An 18,001-nucleotide genomic window follows, 5' to 3' on the forward strand; every position below is an offset into this window, starting at 1 on the left:
GCCTAAACAGAAATAGCTTTCTCTGTAACTTGAAGAGTTTTTGCAAGAGCTCAACAAAACCCAAGAATGAAAAGAAAGAATAAATTAGGAAAGAGTTATATCTGAAAAAAAAACTCTTTCCTTTGTATAATATTTTAATGAGGAAATATAGGATGAAGCAATTAATATTGTATTTAAATATTTGAGCATTTGGGAATCTCCTCAAAAAGAAAGAAATTATAGTGTGCACTTTAAATGCCAATTGAAGGATGCTTTGATTGCCACGCTGCTGGGGAGAAAAGTGCGCCATAAGAGGTACCAAACATCATCTTCGGAGGTAGACCTCAGGTATCCTGCAGTGTGTGCTGGGCAGGGGAGCCTTCCCATTGACAGGGACTTGACACAAGTGGCAGCACAGGATAAAGGAACTGATGGCGACAGAAGGATTTGAGGGAGAGAAGAAAGTGTAAGATATAAAGAGCTAGGAATTCTCTAACAATTCTCTGCTATCCTACCCCAAGACACCACAGGAATAACTCTAGTAACCCAAAGATAAGATGGGAAGATCACAAAGGGGTGAAAAGATGCTTGGCAGTTTCACTTTTGCACTTTCAAAGGACTACATTAAAATCATTATGTAAAAGGAAAAAAAAAAACTACAGCCTTATTGTTAGCACTTTTTAATTAAATCCTTGGTTCTCATTCCACTGAAAAATGCACACAAATAACTTACATGAAATAATTGGAATAAAGGATAATAAGTACAACTGACATCCATAGAAACAGCTGAAAAATACAAATTATATTTTCATCTGTATTTACCCACTTCTAAGACAAGGGACAAAAATTCCTGCTGGGTCATCCCTAATGGTTTTACTCACTTAATCCAGTTTTAAAAACACAATTTAAATGGGCATGGGGATGCTCAACTGGTAAGTTGATAATAACAGAATAATACCAATAATTCTTGTTCAACAAAGCATAAAAATTCAAGAGTTATTGTGTATCATATAGATTCCCTCATATAGTTTACTCGCTACCTAAGAAGCAACATGACAAATAGACTAACGCAATAGAAAACTAAAGAAATTAGATTAAAATGCTGAGCCAAGGAAGGGAAAGGTGACCTACTGCAGCAATGCTTTGGTCTTCCTGGTTGGGTCTTCCGGTTTGAAATTTTTGTAGGCTTCTACTTCGTGTTCTATGGAGAGCAACTGTCCCTGTAGTTTGTTCCTGAAGTTTGGTAGGGTATCCCGAATGTGGTTGGTAAGTTGCTAAACAAAACAAAATCATACACACAGATTGAAGATTGAATCATATACACAGATTAAAGATTAACTCATGAGACAAAGATCCGCCTCCATTGTTTTTCTAATAATTCAAAATTTCAAACATTATGTCTGCATTTGAGATTGACTATTACGTAGATAGGGAGAAGAAACACCAACTCCCTCCTCCACTGCCCTTCAGAGATACTCAAAATTCCTTCATTTAGAGTCACTCACTTGAGCTATCTCTTTAAATCCAGGAAGACCCTGTGAAAATGCAGCTAATGTTACTAATGAGGCTGCCCAATAACACCTTAGCATGGATTGATTTACCAGGTCTCCTACCTTGTAGAAAGGAAACTTAAGTTAGAATGTGATAGAAATGAAGGAAGCTAGGAATCACAGGTGCTGCCCAGTATTCTCAGGACTAAGTGGTTTTTACCACACTGATGAAGCTCAGGTAGCCAAGGTGCCAGAGGCACCTGTCAGCTGTTAATTTTCTCCACATTCTTCAGCTGAGGCAGAAACTTACTCATACTTCCATCTCTAGGTCCCAGTGCAACTCCATGACTGAGTAAGGGAAAGCTCTCTCTGCTATTGAAGGCTTGACATAACCATCTACTTGGCATTTCCACTGAGATCAGCAGGCACCTCAAGCTCAGTACAATGAAAACTTCTCCAAGAGCCTAAGAGTGCATGATTAATTAAGAACAAAAGTGAGATAAAAACCCAGATTGTTTATGTCTTACGGCCTTTCTATTACAATGCAGTTAAAGAAAAGTCTGAATTAAAAGAAAAAACAGATAATCTTGAACTTCCTAAGTGATGAACTTGAAATCAATAAAAAGAATATAAACTTCCTAGAAATGCAGAAAAAAGAAAAAATATTAGAAGTAAGGAGAATTAATATACCCAGATTGACTGAAGAAACTATTTTAAGTCATCTTTATGTTTATCTGAGGTTACCTGAATATATTTATTAAATAAATCTAGAGTTATTTGTCAATAGTTTATAACTGTATTACCCCCTTGCTCGCAGTGATAAATTGTTGTTAGCACCCTGGCATGCGTTGCTGTTCTAACTATGAAGCAGGCAACAAAAGAGCTGAGAGGACAGCATTCCCGATAGCAACGTCACAAGAGACAAGGACCCAAATCTAACAGAACCAGCAACCACAAGAAACCAGCAACCAGCTGATTGCCATGTGAACTGGTAAATAATAAAAATACCTGATTTCCACCTTTTGCTTCTCAGACATCTCCAGAGCAAAGCAATACTGTGGCTTTCTAAAACACTTCTTCCCCTGGCTTCCATGACTCCAGCTCCTCTCATTTTTCTGCTATCCATTCTGGATGTATCTTCTCTATTTCCTTGGACAATTCACCCTCTTTGCCAGAACAGTAATTATTGAAATTCCTCAAATCTGAGTCCAAGGCCTCTTTTTTGTTTACTCTCTGTTCTCTCTTAAGGGAATCTCATTCCATCCTGACTTCAGTAAACATCCAAATACCTACAGCTGTAAGATGTTGTCTCCAAACAAGACTTATCTTTGCTGTGGCATGCATATTTGACCAGCTGATTGACTTCTCCTCTTGGATGTGTCAATGATATCTCAAGCTCAACATGTCCAAAATCAAGTATTTGATCTTCCCTTCAGGGTTCCTCGTCTTGGTGACTTCCTAAAAATCTGGAAACCTGAGACGTAACCTTGACTCCACCTCTCCCATTACCCAACAGCTCTAATCTACCACCTAGTCCTCAATTTTCCTGAACATTTCTCAAACCCGCCCCTTTTTTTCCTCTCCACTGGCCCTTACCACAACCAAATTCCCATAATTTCTCACTTTTACTCCTAACTGGTCTACTCTTGGTCTTCTTGTCAATATCATATTCTTTTTTCACCCATGGATCTGATCTTGTTGTTCCTCGACTCAGGAACTTTAAATGACTCCTCATTGGTCTTAGGTAAGAGCCAAAATCCTCAATTTGGTCTAGAAACATTACAGGATTCAGCCACTGCCTGCATCTCCAATATCAGCTAATACAACTCACTACCTCTTTCTCTGCCTTCCCCGACAGTGAAAATTTCATTCAATTTTTCAATAATGTCATGTCATTTTCCAGTACTTTCCATATAAATTATCCCACAGGATCAGAAGTACTGGTACACATACATAGCCATAGAATTATCTTAGTTTCAAACATAGTATAAATATTCTTGAAGCAATAAAGAGAGAGTGATTATCCAGGAAAGGAGAAATCTTCAGTTAAAAAAAAAATCATTCAATTTTTAGTCAACAAGAATCCAATTGTGTCATAACTTGAGGATCACCTGTAATAACCTAATAGTCAACCACCTCCTTCCATTTTTCCAGTATTCAAAACCTAACTCATTTCCAGCTTTATCTTTCTAATCATATTAGTGAGTTTCCTCTGAGATTTTTTCAGTTTATTTGTATTTTTTGTAGGCAAATACAGCTGTGAAAGCAGTATTCTAAAGAGAGTTTTGACAGTGTAAAATATATTGGTAGAGTGTTAGCATTCTTGCATAACAATGCTCCTTCTCTAAAATATATTCATATTTTTAAATGATACAATCATAGTGATGTTTTCTAGTGTCCAAATATTTATCCTTAATTAAAAAGTATAAACTTTACAATAATCTGTATTGTATCTCTTAAAATGGAATTATAACATAATTTTTTATTTTCTAAAATTTCTTCTCAGTTGTTTTGCCTAAATGGTTCAGGTATAATGTCACATATTGTGACAGCTATTGATACTTTCCAGGAGCTAAGAATCAGAAATCTACTTGATTGATTGATTGCCTGATTAAGTTTGTATGTAACAGTTAAAGCATAACTTACAAGAATATTTGTGAGAAAGGCTGCTAATCACATTAAGTCAATATCATCAAAACTCAGGGAGGGGGCCCTGCATTCAATGACAATGATGCCTGTCATAACACTTAACTCCAATAGGGGAAGGAATATCTGTAATCAAGTAAGAGCACTGAGGATTTATGGAAGAAATGTGTGCATAGTGCATGGAACGGGGTAGGCAGAAGGTCCAATTCTAAATTATTGTGGGAAAAGGGGTTATCTAGAAAAGCATCTTAGATGAGTGGAAATCAATGATTATTTAATTAGGATTTGTGATTCTGAATATTTTAAATTAAGAAACAAATCAATTCTAAACAAAGCCATAAAAAAAATTTAACAGAAAGTGTAACCTAGCCATTACAGACTGGTGCTTCAAAAACAGATCCCAAGAGATCAAATTTTCAAAGCTATAAAAATTTAACTTCTCAAGATAACTACATATTACAAATGAATATATGCTAAAATGTATATCCCTGTTCACTGTTCCTAAATAGGTATGTGTTTCTGCTTTGAGAATTGTTGTTGCAATAATAGGAAGGTGAGTTCTATTCACTGAGAATGGTAATAGTGTAAATCTGAGGTACTAATACTCATTTTTAAAATCCCTATCATTGAGCTGCATGTCTTGTTTTGAAAAAAAAATAAACTTAAAAATAATAAATATGAATTCCAGCACCCACTTACATATTTCATAATAGTTCTTGTTGCTTGAAAGAACATTTTTACCTGATTAAGGACCTTCTGCAGGTGTGGGGTTCCCATTCGGTCAGCGATATGTCTGTAAGCCGGGTGGGAAAGGAAAAACTTCCTCTCTGCCAGCATGGCTGCCTTTATGTCCTTCTTCCCATCTATGTCCTTCTGGCTTCTGTTTACCACCCCCACGTAACCTGAAACAAAACACAAATCTATGGAGTTGAGGACACTTTTTGTGGCTTATTCTAGGGAGATTTCAAGGCTCTCACATAGGCAGACTAAGAAAGGCAAAACTAGTTTTAAGCCTGAAGACTGAGTTCCTTTATAAAACTCAATGGGAAACATCAGTATCAAACACAGGCTGCTGATTGAGCTCACGATAATTTTTTAGCATCAATACAATAATGCCTCTCACCCTTAAACTGTGTGCATTTTAAGAGGGTGCGTATCTTAGCAGTTTTGTCATATAGCAGGCAAGTAAATACCAAGCTTACAATGATATAAGTTTATGTAGCCTATGATGAATATTTATAACCTCCCTTCAAACTCCTTCCTTTTCCTGTTTTCTTATTCCTGTTATTTTAAGGAATAGTTCTCCCTTTGGATTATTTTCTAATATATCATTTGGGAACGTACAGCCATTCCATAAAAAAAGTATAACTAATAATAAATCCATTCCTTACAACTGAGAAGGCATTAAAACCAAACCTCCTAGTGGCTTCCCAATCGTTTCTCTTCCATATAACAAACAAAACAAAACAAAAAAAAGAGTCTTGTATAGACCACAGTACATTACCCCTGCGAAGAGGCAACAGTTTGTTCTCTAGAACATCCCTGGCATCCGTTCCTTCATCCATAAGGTCCAGTTTGGTGATAACTCCAATGGTTCTCAGACCTGCATCATAAACAAACCCAACATTACACAATTTGCAGAAGACTAACAAATTTTAGACATATATGTCGCAATGCTAAATGTAAAGCACATTTTCCTGGTCTTTTTCCCATTTCCTTCTGTCTTACTTTGTTTTTTAAGTGCTACTTGAGTTTGGTGATTTCAGTGTGACGAGGAGGATAGTTGCCAAACCACCCAACCAGAAGATAATCTTCAACCCAAGGGAGAAAAACAAATAGCTATAGCACAAAAATAATTTAAAAATATAAGAGGTTATTTTTGTACCATGCATATATGGAAATTATACATTTTCATTTTGCTCCTAAGTTCTCCACCTAATATGAATATTTGAAATTTTTATGTATTACATTATTAAAAGCAAATAAACAAATAAGTAGGTTATGCATGGACCAATGATGAGAGTGTGTCATAAACCAAGGATTACTATTGATCCAGTTCTAGTCACTGAGGTCAAAAAAATTAAAAGAAGAAAAGCAGGTAAAGTGCCATCACCAAAAATAAACTTGTAAGCCACACAGAATTCACTATTCCTTAGAAAAGGAAATATGATTTAATGAAAAGAAGACTGTACTAGGAATTACAAAGCTTGGATTCTAGTCTCCAGGCAAGTCACCAAAACTCCCCAGGTCTCAGTTTTCCTCACCTGTCAAATAAAGAGTTAGAAACCATGATCTCCAAGGTTTCTTCCAGTAATAAATAATGTAAGAACCTAGACATTTTGTGTAGCACGTCAGATACATGATATTTGTCATTTGCTTTCTTCATTAGATGAAATGGACAGTATTTGCCTAGTAATTTACATTGCTTTTTGTTTTATTTTAAGTTCCAGGATACAAGTGCAGAATGTGTAGATCTGTTACATAGGTATACGAGTGCCGTGGTGGTTTGCTGCACCTATCAACCCATCATCTAGGTTTTAAGCCCCGCATGCATTAGCTATTTGTCCTTCTGCTCTCCCTCCTCTCATCCCCAACATCCTGACTGGCCCCAGTGTGTGTTGTTCCCCTCCCTGTGTCCATGTGTTCTCATTGTTCAACTCCCACTTATGAGTGAGAACATGTGGTGTTTGGTTTTCTGTCCTGTATTAGTTTGCTGAGAATAATGGCTTCCAGCTTCATTCATGTCCCTGCATGCTTCCCTTCCAGCTTCATTCATGTCTCCGCAAAGGACACGAACTCATTCCTTTTTATGGCTACATAGTATTCCATGGTGTATATGTACCACATATGTACCACATATACATATGTACCACATATACATATGTACCACATATACAGTCTATCATTTATGGCCATTTGGGTTGGTTCCAATTCTTTGCTACTATAAATATTGCATCAATAAACATATGTATGCATGTGTCTTTATAGTAGAATAATTTATATTTCTTTGGGTATATACCCAGTAATGGAATTGCTAGATCAAATGGTATTTCTGGTTCTAGATCCTTGAGGGATTGCCACACTGTCTTCCAAAATGGTTGAACTAATTTACACTCCCACCAACAGTGTCAAAGCATTCCTATTTCTCCACATCCTCTCCAGCATCTGTTGTGTCCTGACTCTTTAACAATCACCATTCTAACTGGCATGAGATGGTATCTCATTGTGGTTTTGATTTGCATTTCTCTAATGACCAGTGATGATGAGCTTTTTTTCATGTTTGTTGGCTACATAAATGTCTTCATTCGAGAAGTGTGTGTTCATAACCTTTGCCCACTTTTTGATGGGGTTGTTTGTTTTTTTCTTGTAAATTTGGTTATGTTCCTTGTAGATTCTGGATATTAGCCCTTTGTCAGACGGGTAGATTGCAAAAATTTTCTCCTACTCTGTAGGTTGCCTGTTCACTCTGATGATAGTTTATTTTGCTGTGCAGAAGCTCTCTAGTTTAATTAGATCCGATTTGTCAATTTTGGCTTTTATTGCCATTGCTTTGGTGTTTTAGTCATGAAGTCTTTGCCCATGTCCTGAATGGTATTGCCTGGGTTTTCTTTTATGGTTTTTATGGTTTTGGGTCTTACATTTAAGTCTTTAATCCATCTTGGGTTAATTTTTGTATAAGGTGTAAGGAAGGGGTCCAGTTTCAGTTTTCTGCATATGGCTAGCCAGTTTTCCCAACACCATTTATTAAATAGGAAATCCTTTCCCCCTTGCTTGTTTTTGTCAGGTTTGTCAAAGATCAGATGGTTGTAGATGTGTGGCGTTATTTCTGAGGCCTCTGTTCTGTTTCATTGGTCTATATATCTGTTTTGGTACCGGTACCATGCTGTTTTGGTTACTGTAGCCTTGTAGTATAATTTGAAGTCAGGTAGTATGATGCCTCCAGCTTTGTTCTTTTTGCTTAGGATTGTCTTGGCTACATGGGCTCTTTTTGGTTTCCATATGAAATTTAAAGTAGTTTTTTCTAATTCTTTGAAGAAAGTCAGTGGCAGCTTGATAGAGGTAGCATTGAATCTATAAATTACTTTGGATACTATGGCCATTTTCATGATATTGATTCTTCCTATCCAGGAGCATGGAATGTTTTTCCATTTGTTTGTGTCCTCTTTTATTTCCTTGAGCAGTGGTTTGTAGTTCTCCATGAAGAGGTCCTTCACATGCCTTGTAAGTTGGATTCCTAGGTATTTTATTCTTTTTTAGCAATCATAAATGGGAGTTCATGCATGATTTGGCTCTCTGTCTCTTATTGGTGTATAGGAATGCTTGTGATTTTTGCACATTGATTTTTTATCCTGAGACTTTGCTGAAGTTGCTTATCAGCTTAAGGAGATTTCCAGCTGAGACAATGGGGTTTTCTAAATATACAATCATGTCATCTGCAAACAGGGATAATTTCACTTCCTCTCTTCCTATTTAAATACGCTTTATTTCTTTCTCTTGCCTGATTGACCTGGCCAGAACTTCCAATGCTATGTTGAATAGGAGTGGTGAGAGAAGGCATCCTTGTTTTGTGCCGGTTTTCAAAGGGAATTCTTCCAGCTTTTGCCCATTCAGTATGATATTGGCTGTGGCTTTGTCATAAATAGCTCTTATTATTTTGAGATACATTCCATCAATACCTAGTTTATTGAGAGTTTTTAGCATGAAGGGATGTTGAATTTTGTAGAAGGCCTTTCTGCATCTATTGAGATAATCATGTGGTTTTTGTCGTTGGTTCTGTTAATGTGATGGATCACGTTTATTGATTTGCATATGTTGAACCAGCCTTGCATCCCAGGGATGAAGCCAACTTAATTGTGGTGGATAAGCTTTTTGATGTGCTGCTGGATTAGGTTTGCCAGTATTTTATTGAGGATTTTTGCATCAATGTTCATCAGGGATATTGGCCTGAAATTTTCTTTTTTTATTGTGTCTCCACCAGGTTTTGGTATCAGGATGATGCTGGCCTCATAAAATGAGTTAGGGAGGAGTCCCTCTTTTTATATTGATTGGAATAGTCTCAGAAGGAATGCTACCAGCTCCTCTTTGTACCTCTGGTAGAATTTGGCTGTGACTCTATCTGGTCCTGGGCTTATTTTTGGTTGGTCGGCTATTAATTACTGCCTCAATTTCAGACTTGCTATTGGTCTATTCAGGGATTCAACTTCTTCCTGGTTTAGTTTTGGGAGGGTGTATGTGTCTAATAATTTTTCCATTTCTTGTAGATTTCCTAGTTTATTTGCGTAGAGGTGTTTATAGTATTCTCTGATGGTAGTTTGTATTTTTGTGGGATCAGTGGTGATATCCCCTTCATCATTTTTTATTGTGTCTATTTGATTCTTCTCTCGTTTCTTCTTTATTAATGTGGCTAGCAGTCTATTTTGTTAATCTTCTCAAAAAACCAGCTCCTGGATTCATTGATTTTTTGAAGGGCTTTTCGTGTCTCTATCTCCTTCAGTTCTGCTCTTATCGTAGTTATTTCTTCTCTTCTGCTAGTTTTTGAATTTGTTTGCTCTTGCTTCTCTAGTTATTTTAATCATGATGTTAGGGTGTCGATTTTAGATCTTTCGTGCTTTCTCCTGTGGGCATTCAGTGCTATAACTTCCTCTATAAACACTGCTTTAGCTGTGTCCCAGAGATTCTGGTATGTTGTGTCTTTATTCTCATTGGTTTCAAAGAACTTATTTATTTCTGCCTTAATTTTGTTATTTACCCAGTAGTCATTCAGGAGCAGGTTGTTCAGTTTCCATGACGTTGTGTGGTTTTCAGTGAGTTTCTTAATCCTGAGTTCTAATTTGATTGCACTGTGGTCAGAGAGACTGTTAGTTATGATTTCCATTCTTTTGCATTTGCTGAGGAGTGTTTTACTTCCAATTATGTGGTCAATTTTGGAGTAAGTGTGATGTGGTGCTGAGAAAAATGTATATTCTGTTGATTTGGGGTGGAGAGTTCTGTAGGTGTCTTAGGTCCTCTTGGTCCAGAGCTGAATTCAAGTCTTGAATATCCTTGTTAATTTCCTATCTCGTTGACCTAATATTGACAGTAGGGTGTTAAAGTCTCCCACTATTATTATGTGGAAGTCCAAGTCTCTTTGTAGGTCTCTAGGAACTTGCTTTATGAATCTGGATGCTCCTGTATTGGGTGCCTATATATTTAGGATAGTTAGCTCTTCCTGTTGGATTGATCCCTTTACCATTATGTAATGCCCTTCTTTGTCTTTTTTTATCTTTGTTGGCTTAAAGTCTGTTTTATCAGAGACTAGGATTGCAACCCCTGCTGTTTTTTGCTTTCCATTTGCTTGGTAAATATCCTTCTATCCCTTTGAGTCTATGTGTGTATTTGCACATGCGATGGATCTCCTGAATACAGCACACGGATGGGTCTTAACTCTTTATCCAATTTGTTTGTGTGTGTGTGTGTGTGTGTGTGTGTGTGCTTCTTGAGACAGAGTCTTGCTCTGTCACCCAGGCTGTAGTGCAGTGGCACAATCTCGGCTCACTGCCACCTCTGCCTCCTGGGTTCTAGCGATTCTCCTGCTTGAGCCTCCTGAGTAGCTGGGACTATGTGCGCATGCCACCACACCCAGCTAATTTTTGTATTTTTTAGTAACAGGGTTTCACCATCTTGGCCAGGCTGGTCTCGAACTCCTGACCTCGTGATCCACCCACTTCGGCATACTAAAGTGCTGGGATTATAGGTGTGATCTACTGTGCCCAGCCCAGTCTGTGTTTTTTAATTGGGTGATTTAACCCTTTTACATTTAAGGTTAATATTGTTATGTGTGAATTTGATCCTGTCATTATGATGCCAGCTGGCTATTTTGCCTGTTATTTGATGCAGTTTCTTCATAGTGTCAATGGTCTTTACAATTTGGTATTTTTTTGCAGTGGCTGGTATCAATTGTTCCTTTCCATATTTAGTACTCCCTTCAGGAGCTCTTAAGAGTAACGCAGTCCTGGTGGTGACAAAATCTCTCGGCATTTGCTTGTCTGTGAAGGATTTTATTTCTCCTTCAATTATGAAGCTTAGTTTGGCTGGATATGAATTTCTGGGCTGAAAATTCTTTTCTTTAAGAATGTTGATCACACCTGTAATCCCAGCACTTTGGGAGGCCGAGGTAGGCGGATCACAAGGTCAGGAGATCGAGACCATCCTGGCTAACATGGTGAAACTCTGTCTCTACTAAAAATACAAAAAATTAGCCAGGCATGGTAGCAGGTGCCTGTAGTCCCAGCTATTCGGGAGGCTGAGGCAGGAGAATGGCATGAACCCGGGAGGCGGAGCTTGCAGTGAGCCGAGATTGCACCACTGCACTCCAGCCTGGGTAACAAACCAAGATTCTGTCTCAAAAAAAAAAAAGAACGTTGAATATCGGCCCCCACTCTCTTCTGGCTTGTAGGGTTTCTGTAGAGAGATCTGCTGTTAGTCTGATGGGCCTCTTTTGTGTGTAACCCGACCTTCTCTCTGGCGGCCCTTAACATTTTTTCCTTCATTTCAACTTTGGTGAGTCTGACGATTATGTGTCTTGGGGTTGCTCTTCTCAAGGAGTATCTTTCTGGTGTTTTCTATATTTCCTGAATTTGACTGTTGGCCTGTCTTGCTAGGCTGGGGAAGTTCTCCTGGATAATATCCTGAAAAGTGTTTTCCAACTTGGTTCCATTCTCCCCGTCACTTTCAGGTACACAATCACATGCAGGTTTGGTCTTTTCACATAGCCCCATATTTCTTGGAGGCTTTGTTCATTCCTTTGCATTCTTTTTTCTCTAATTTTGTCTTCATGCTTTATTTCATGAAGGTGATCTTCAATCTCTGATATCCTTTCTTCCGCTTGATTGATTCGGCTATTGATACTTGTGTATGTTTCACGAAGTTCTCGTGCTGTGTTTTTCAGCTCCATCAGGTCATTTATGTTCTTCTCTAAACTGGTTATTCTAGTTAGCAATTCCTCTAACATTTTTTCAAGGTTCTTAGCTTCCTTGCATTGGGTTAAAACATCCTGCTTTAGCTCAGAGGAGTTTGTTATTACCCACCTTGTGAAGCCTATTTCTGTCAGTTCATCAAACTCATTCTCCTTCCAGTTTTGTTCCCTTTCCAACGAGGAGTTGTGATCCTTTGGAGGAGAAGAGGCATTCTGGTTTTTGGAATTTTCAGCCTTTTTGAGCTGTTCTTTCCTCATCTTCATGGATTTATCTACCTTTGGTCTTTGAGGTTGGTGATCGTCGGATGGGGTTTCTGTGTGGATGTCCTTTTTGTTGACATTGATGCTATTCTTTTCTGTTTGTTAGTTTTCCTTCTAACAGTCAGGCCCCTCTGCTGCAGGTCTGCTGGAGTTTGCCACTCCAGATCCTGTTTGCCTGGGTATCACCAGCGGAGGCTGCAGAACAGCAAAGACTGCTGTCTGTTCCTTCCTCTGGAAGTTTCTTCCCAGGGGGGCACCTGCAAGTTGCCAGCCGGAGCTCTCCTGTATGAGGTGTCTGTCAACCCCTACTGGGAGGTGTCTCCCAGTCAGGAGGCACGGTGGTCAGGGACCCACTTAAGGAGACATTCTGTCCCTTAGCAGAGCTCAAATGCTGTGCTAAGAGATCCACTGCTCTCTTCAGAGCTGGCAGGCAGGAACATTTAAGTCTGCTGAAGCTGCACCCACAGCCGCCCCTTCCCCCAGGTGCTCTGTCCTAGGAAGACAGGAGTTTTATCTATAAGGCCCTGACTGGGGCTGCTGCCTTTCTTTCAGAGATGCCCTGCCCAGAGAGGAGGAATCTAAAGAGGCAATCTGGCTACAGCGGCTTTGCTGAGCTGCAGTGGGCTCCACCCAGTTGGAACTTCCCAGTGGCTTTGTTTACACTGTGAGGGGAAAACCACCTACTCCAGCCTCAGTAATGGCAGACGCCCCTCCCCAAACCAAGCTCAAGCGTCCCAGGTCAACTTCAGACTGCTGTGCTGGCAGTGAGAATTTCAAGCCAGTGGATCTTAGCTTGCTGAGCTCTGTGGGTGTGAGATCCGCTGAGCTAGACCACCTGGCTCCCTGGCTTCAGCCCCCTTTCCAGGGGAGTGAATGGTTCTGTCTAGCTGGTGTCCCAGGTGCCACTGGAGTATGAAAAAAAACTGCTGCAGCTAGCTCGGAGTCTGCCCAAACAGCCACCCAGTTTTGTGCTTGAAACCCCAGGCCCTGGTGGTGTAGGCACCCAAGAGAATCTCTTGCCTGTGGGTTGTGAAGACCGTGGGAAAAGCATAGTATCTGAGCCGGAATGCACCGTTCCTCTAGGCACAGTCCCTCCCAGCTTCCCTTCGCTAGGGGAGGGAGTTTCCCAACCCCATGCGCTTCCCAGGTGAAGCAACACCCCATCCTGCTTTGGCTTGCCCTCCATGGGCTGCACCCACTGTCTAACCAGTCCCAGTGAGTTGAGCCAGGTACCTCAGTTGGATTACAGAAATTACCTGCCTTCTGCATTGATCTCACTGGCAGCTGCACACCAGAGCTGTTCCTATTCAGCTTGCCAGCCTGAGACTATTACTACTCTTTATTCAGGAACTAGTACATACTGAATTAATTGCATAAACCACATTTGGTCATGATATAACCTCCTTATAAAATATAGCTGGATTTTGGAATAGGATATATAAATTTAGTTCAAAAAGGATCATGGTCTGTAAATTTCCCTTCTTGTAATGGCATTGTCAGATATGGATACCAAAATTTACCTATTCTTATAAAATTAACAGCTTTTTTCCATTGTTTCTATTCTCTGAAGGATATTGAATCAATGGATATTATTACTTTTTTGAATGTTTACTGTTGGTCACAATAAAACTTTTGTGAAAATTTAAAAAGAAAAGAAAAGAAAGAAGAAAAAGCCAAAAAGATTCTCAGAGACCAAAACAAATAAATATTGTAATATGAAACCTGAAGGAAAAAAAGATAATGCAAAATACAGAATACAACTTGATCATTTTTATTAATATTCTGAGAGAAAGGAGAACTTATTACATTCATAGAACAAAATTAGAAGGCCATAAACAGAAACATCAGGCAAAAAATCTCAATAACTGAAAATAGGACAGCAGAAATTAAAATGTTAGTAAAATGGTTGGAAGAAAAACTCAAGGAATTGTTCCAGAAAATGAAAGAATAAATAAAAAGAAGTAAACAAGGAAAAAAAAATAAAACACCACATTTTTAAAACTAGAGAAATGGCCCAGAAGATTCAATATTTGAATAACTGGCATTCCAAAGAGAGAAAATCAAACAGAAACAGTTTGGGGTTGGAGAGATCCTATTCAAGAAAATGTCCTATAAGTAAAAGATAGGAATTTATGGATTGAACAAACTCAACAAGTGCCTAACAGGAAATGAGCACACAAACACATGCACATACACACAAAATGGCATATCAGTAAAATATTTCAAAATACTGAGAACTGATAGAAGATACTAAAAAGTTTCCAGAGAAGTTAAAGAAAAGACACAAAGAAAGGATTGGGAATCACTATAGCATCAGTCTTCCTAGCACCAAACTGGAAACTAAAAACAACAGAGCAATGTTTTTGAAATTCTGAGGGAAAAATCATTTCTAACCTAGAATTCTAAATTATCAATAAATGTGACAGTAGGAAAAGATATTTCCAGACTTGCAAATCTCAAAATATTTTACCTCCCTTTCACCTTTTTAAGAACGCTGTTAAAGAACATGTTCTACAAAACAAGGGAGCAAACTAATAAAGAGGAAGACATGAGATCCAGGAAGCAGGAATACAACCAAGAAAAGAAGGAAGTTTTCAGGATGGTATAGATCCCAGTATGAGACCAAGAGAGTAATTGATATCTATTGGAATGAGAGAACAGAGAGTCCTGAAGAGATTTCTTCCTCTACCAAGAAAATAAACATAAAACTACCCAATCCAGAATGTTTTTAAAGTACTGAGAGATTGAGACTTCTGTAGGGGAGATTGGGAATATGTTAGTGATAGATGTACAGAAAACTATGCAAACAAACCAAACAGAGATAACTATCAACCTCAAAAAAGACAATATCATGGAAGAAATAATAACTAAAATTTGCCACATAGCTCAGCTATGAATAACATTTTCAGGATTATAAAAATTTATTTAGCAAAATATGATTCTTTTAGTATAATGTAGGAGGATAAGTGCATATGTGAGTGTGTGAGTATACATAAGTATAGGAGAAGGATATAAGACAGCTAAATCCTCCTTCTCTACAGTGAGAAGTCAAAAGAGAGTATCTAAAACTAAGAAAAATCAAAAATAGTAATATAAACAGATTACATAGAAACATGGAGGTAACTATCAAAATCAATAGCTAAAAGAATTGTAAGTGGTAGCCTCTGGAAATCAATAATCAAGAGTCAGGAGGGGTGGGCAAGGGACTGATCGTTTCTATTAAAAGCCTTTGGCACTGACTTTTTCTTTTAAGAAAGCTATATATATTTATAGCTCTAATAAAAATAAAAGTTGATTATACAAGTATTTTCTTTACTACTCCCTTATATCTGAAAAGGCAGCTAGATCTATACTTAGTGATATATCAAAATGGCAAAGGGGACCACTTTCTTATCTATATTAAGTTATACAAATAGGCAGCTTAAAATAATCAGTGAACTCCTGCTGGCAGACTCAATACCTACATTGATAGATCTCAAAAACCACTGTCAGAAAGAATTTTAAAGGCATCATGCTTTGAAAGCATTTCACTAGAAACCTAAAGATCCAGCTAAAATAAAGAGCCCTGATTATGTGCCAGGCTCATATAGGATTCAAAACCACCACCAAGAGATAGATACTATCATCTTCTCAAGCATACAGATGAGGAGAGTGAGACTCGGAGAGGAAAATCACACTTACCTAAGAGTCACAGACTGTGTGGCATGAAACTGGCATTCAAATCCAGCAACCTAATTCCATTTTTAATCACTAAATTTTTCTGCCTCCTAATTCTTAGCTAAATTTTACTAGTGATTAGCTATGTTATTTCCAACTAAGTTATATCATCTAAGACTGTTTACAGAACTAAGTTTGACTAGATGTCTCTGGCAAGTACAGAATTCCAGGAAGGAGAAAAACTTGCAGATTTAGAAGAGGTTATATGCAGTAATAAGTAAAGAATAATTTAACACAGTTCTTGCCCTCCTAATAAAAGGAAATTAAAAATAATAAATTAAGAGCTAATAAATCATTGTGACATTGTGTTTTAATTATGTGTCTCTTCAGGAAAGAACAGCCACAATGATGAGTACTGATAGGTCCTAGTGAAGATTTTGAAAAGCTACACAAGGTACCCCAAAAGTGTGAGTGTGATATAATATAGAGATAAGTGCACTGACTCAGGGATCAGACTGCCTGGGTTCAAATCCCACCTATACCTCTTATTAGCTCTGAAATATTAGTTTCCTCATCAGTAGGCAACTGCATCAATACAGTAATCATACATTACAGCTTATGTTTTTTGTCCTGGGATAATTATTAAAAATAACCCCCTTTAACTCTCAAAAGACTTCCTTTTTTATTTTGTTGTTGTTTTGGTTTTGTTTTGTTTTTTTTTTAGAGACAGAGTCTCACTCTGTTGCCCAGGCTAGAGTGTAATGGCTCAATCATAGCTCACTAGGCTCAAGTGATTCTCCTGCCTCAGCCTCCTGAGGAGCTGGGAGTACAGGCATGCACCACCATGCTTGGGTAATTAAAAAAAAAAAATTGTAGAGACAGCACCTTGCTATATTGCCCAGGCTGGTCTTGAACTCCTGGCCTCAAGCAATTCTCCTGCCTTGGCCTCCCAAAGTATTGAGATTACAGGCATGAGCCACTGTGCCCAGCCAAGGCTTCCTTTATGAAAGACAAAATTAAATAACAGGACTTCTATCTGGCATGTAAGGAGCTTGGAAATCATTCCCTCCCAACAAGTAAAAAACTGAACAAACTGAAAAACCAACTCTTCTTAGATCTGTCAGAGAAGTGAAATCAGACAATTAGCTGTTCCCGAAATTTGGAGAGACAGGTGAATACAGAGAATCACAACTCAACAGAGCAGACACCCAAGAGCAGAAACCTCCATGGAAAACAATGCTGGAGTAGGAAAACTTAAACTGTAATCCATGAATTGCTTGAAGGCTCAGAGTGGATGAGCCTCGGGGACCTGAGTTTTGCCTTCAGAGGATTAAATAAATTCTAGCAGTAAATAAAAGAGAAAAATCCCCTTATGCTTCTGATAGGGAAAGGAGGAAAGTGATCAATTGGAAATATGCCAAAACATTCTGTTCTTTTTTTTTTTTTTTTTTTGACGGAGTCTCACGCTGTCGCCCAGGCTGGAGTGCAGTGGCGCCATCTCGGCTCACTGCAAGCTCCACCTCCTGGGTTCACACCATTCTCCTGCCTCAGCCTCCTGAGTAGCTGGGAACTACAGGCGCCCGCCACCATGCCCGGCTAATTTTTTTTGTATTTTTAGTAGAGACAGAGTTTCACCATGTTAGCCAGTGTGGTCTCGATCTCCTGATCTCGTAATCCGCCCACCTCAGCCTCCCAAAGTGCTGGGATTACAGGCGTGAGTGACGGCGCGGGGTCCATTCTGTTGTTATCAAGGTCTGACCTTAAAAGAAGTCATTTAACCAGAGCCTATACTACTGAGGGTTTTCCAGAGCCTAACAGATTAGGGGGAAGGAAATGTCTAACTCCAGCTTGCTCTAGCCTTCTACATAGGGGAAGAAAAATACACAACTCTAGTCCACTGTAGCCATCCGGTCCCACCTAAAGGGGTGGGGCAGGAACTAAGAAGCGCTTGTGAGACTTGTGAGTCCAGAGGCACAGGCTCACTAAAAGACATGAGATCTAATCACAGGACTAC

General features: G+C 38.7%; 1 protein-coding gene across 13 annotated transcripts in view; it reads right to left on the bottom strand.

Moving 5' to 3' along the window:
- Positions 1 to 18,001, bottom strand: part of DNM3 (dynamin 3) — a 575,478-nt gene that overhangs the window by 372,831 nt on the left and 184,646 nt on the right. For all 13 annotated transcript variants that reach the window (XM_054456210.2, XM_054456187.1, XM_063648645.1 and 10 more), the window contains 3 exons: positions 5,620 to 5,718; positions 4,857 to 5,017; positions 1,111 to 1,253 (listed from right to left, as the gene is read on the bottom strand). In XM_054456210.2, the coding sequence (XP_054312185.1) occupies positions 1,111 to 1,253; positions 4,857 to 5,017; positions 5,620 to 5,718 (403 nt within the window). The remainder of the gene's footprint in view (positions 1 to 1,110; positions 1,254 to 4,856; positions 5,018 to 5,619; positions 5,719 to 18,001) is intronic.

Source organism: Pongo pygmaeus, chromosome 1 (genome assembly GCF_028885625.2).
Source record: "Pongo pygmaeus isolate AG05252 chromosome 1, NHGRI_mPonPyg2-v2.0_pri, whole genome shotgun sequence".
NCBI classification, from domain to species: Eukaryota; Metazoa; Chordata; class Mammalia; order Primates; family Hominidae; genus Pongo; species Pongo pygmaeus.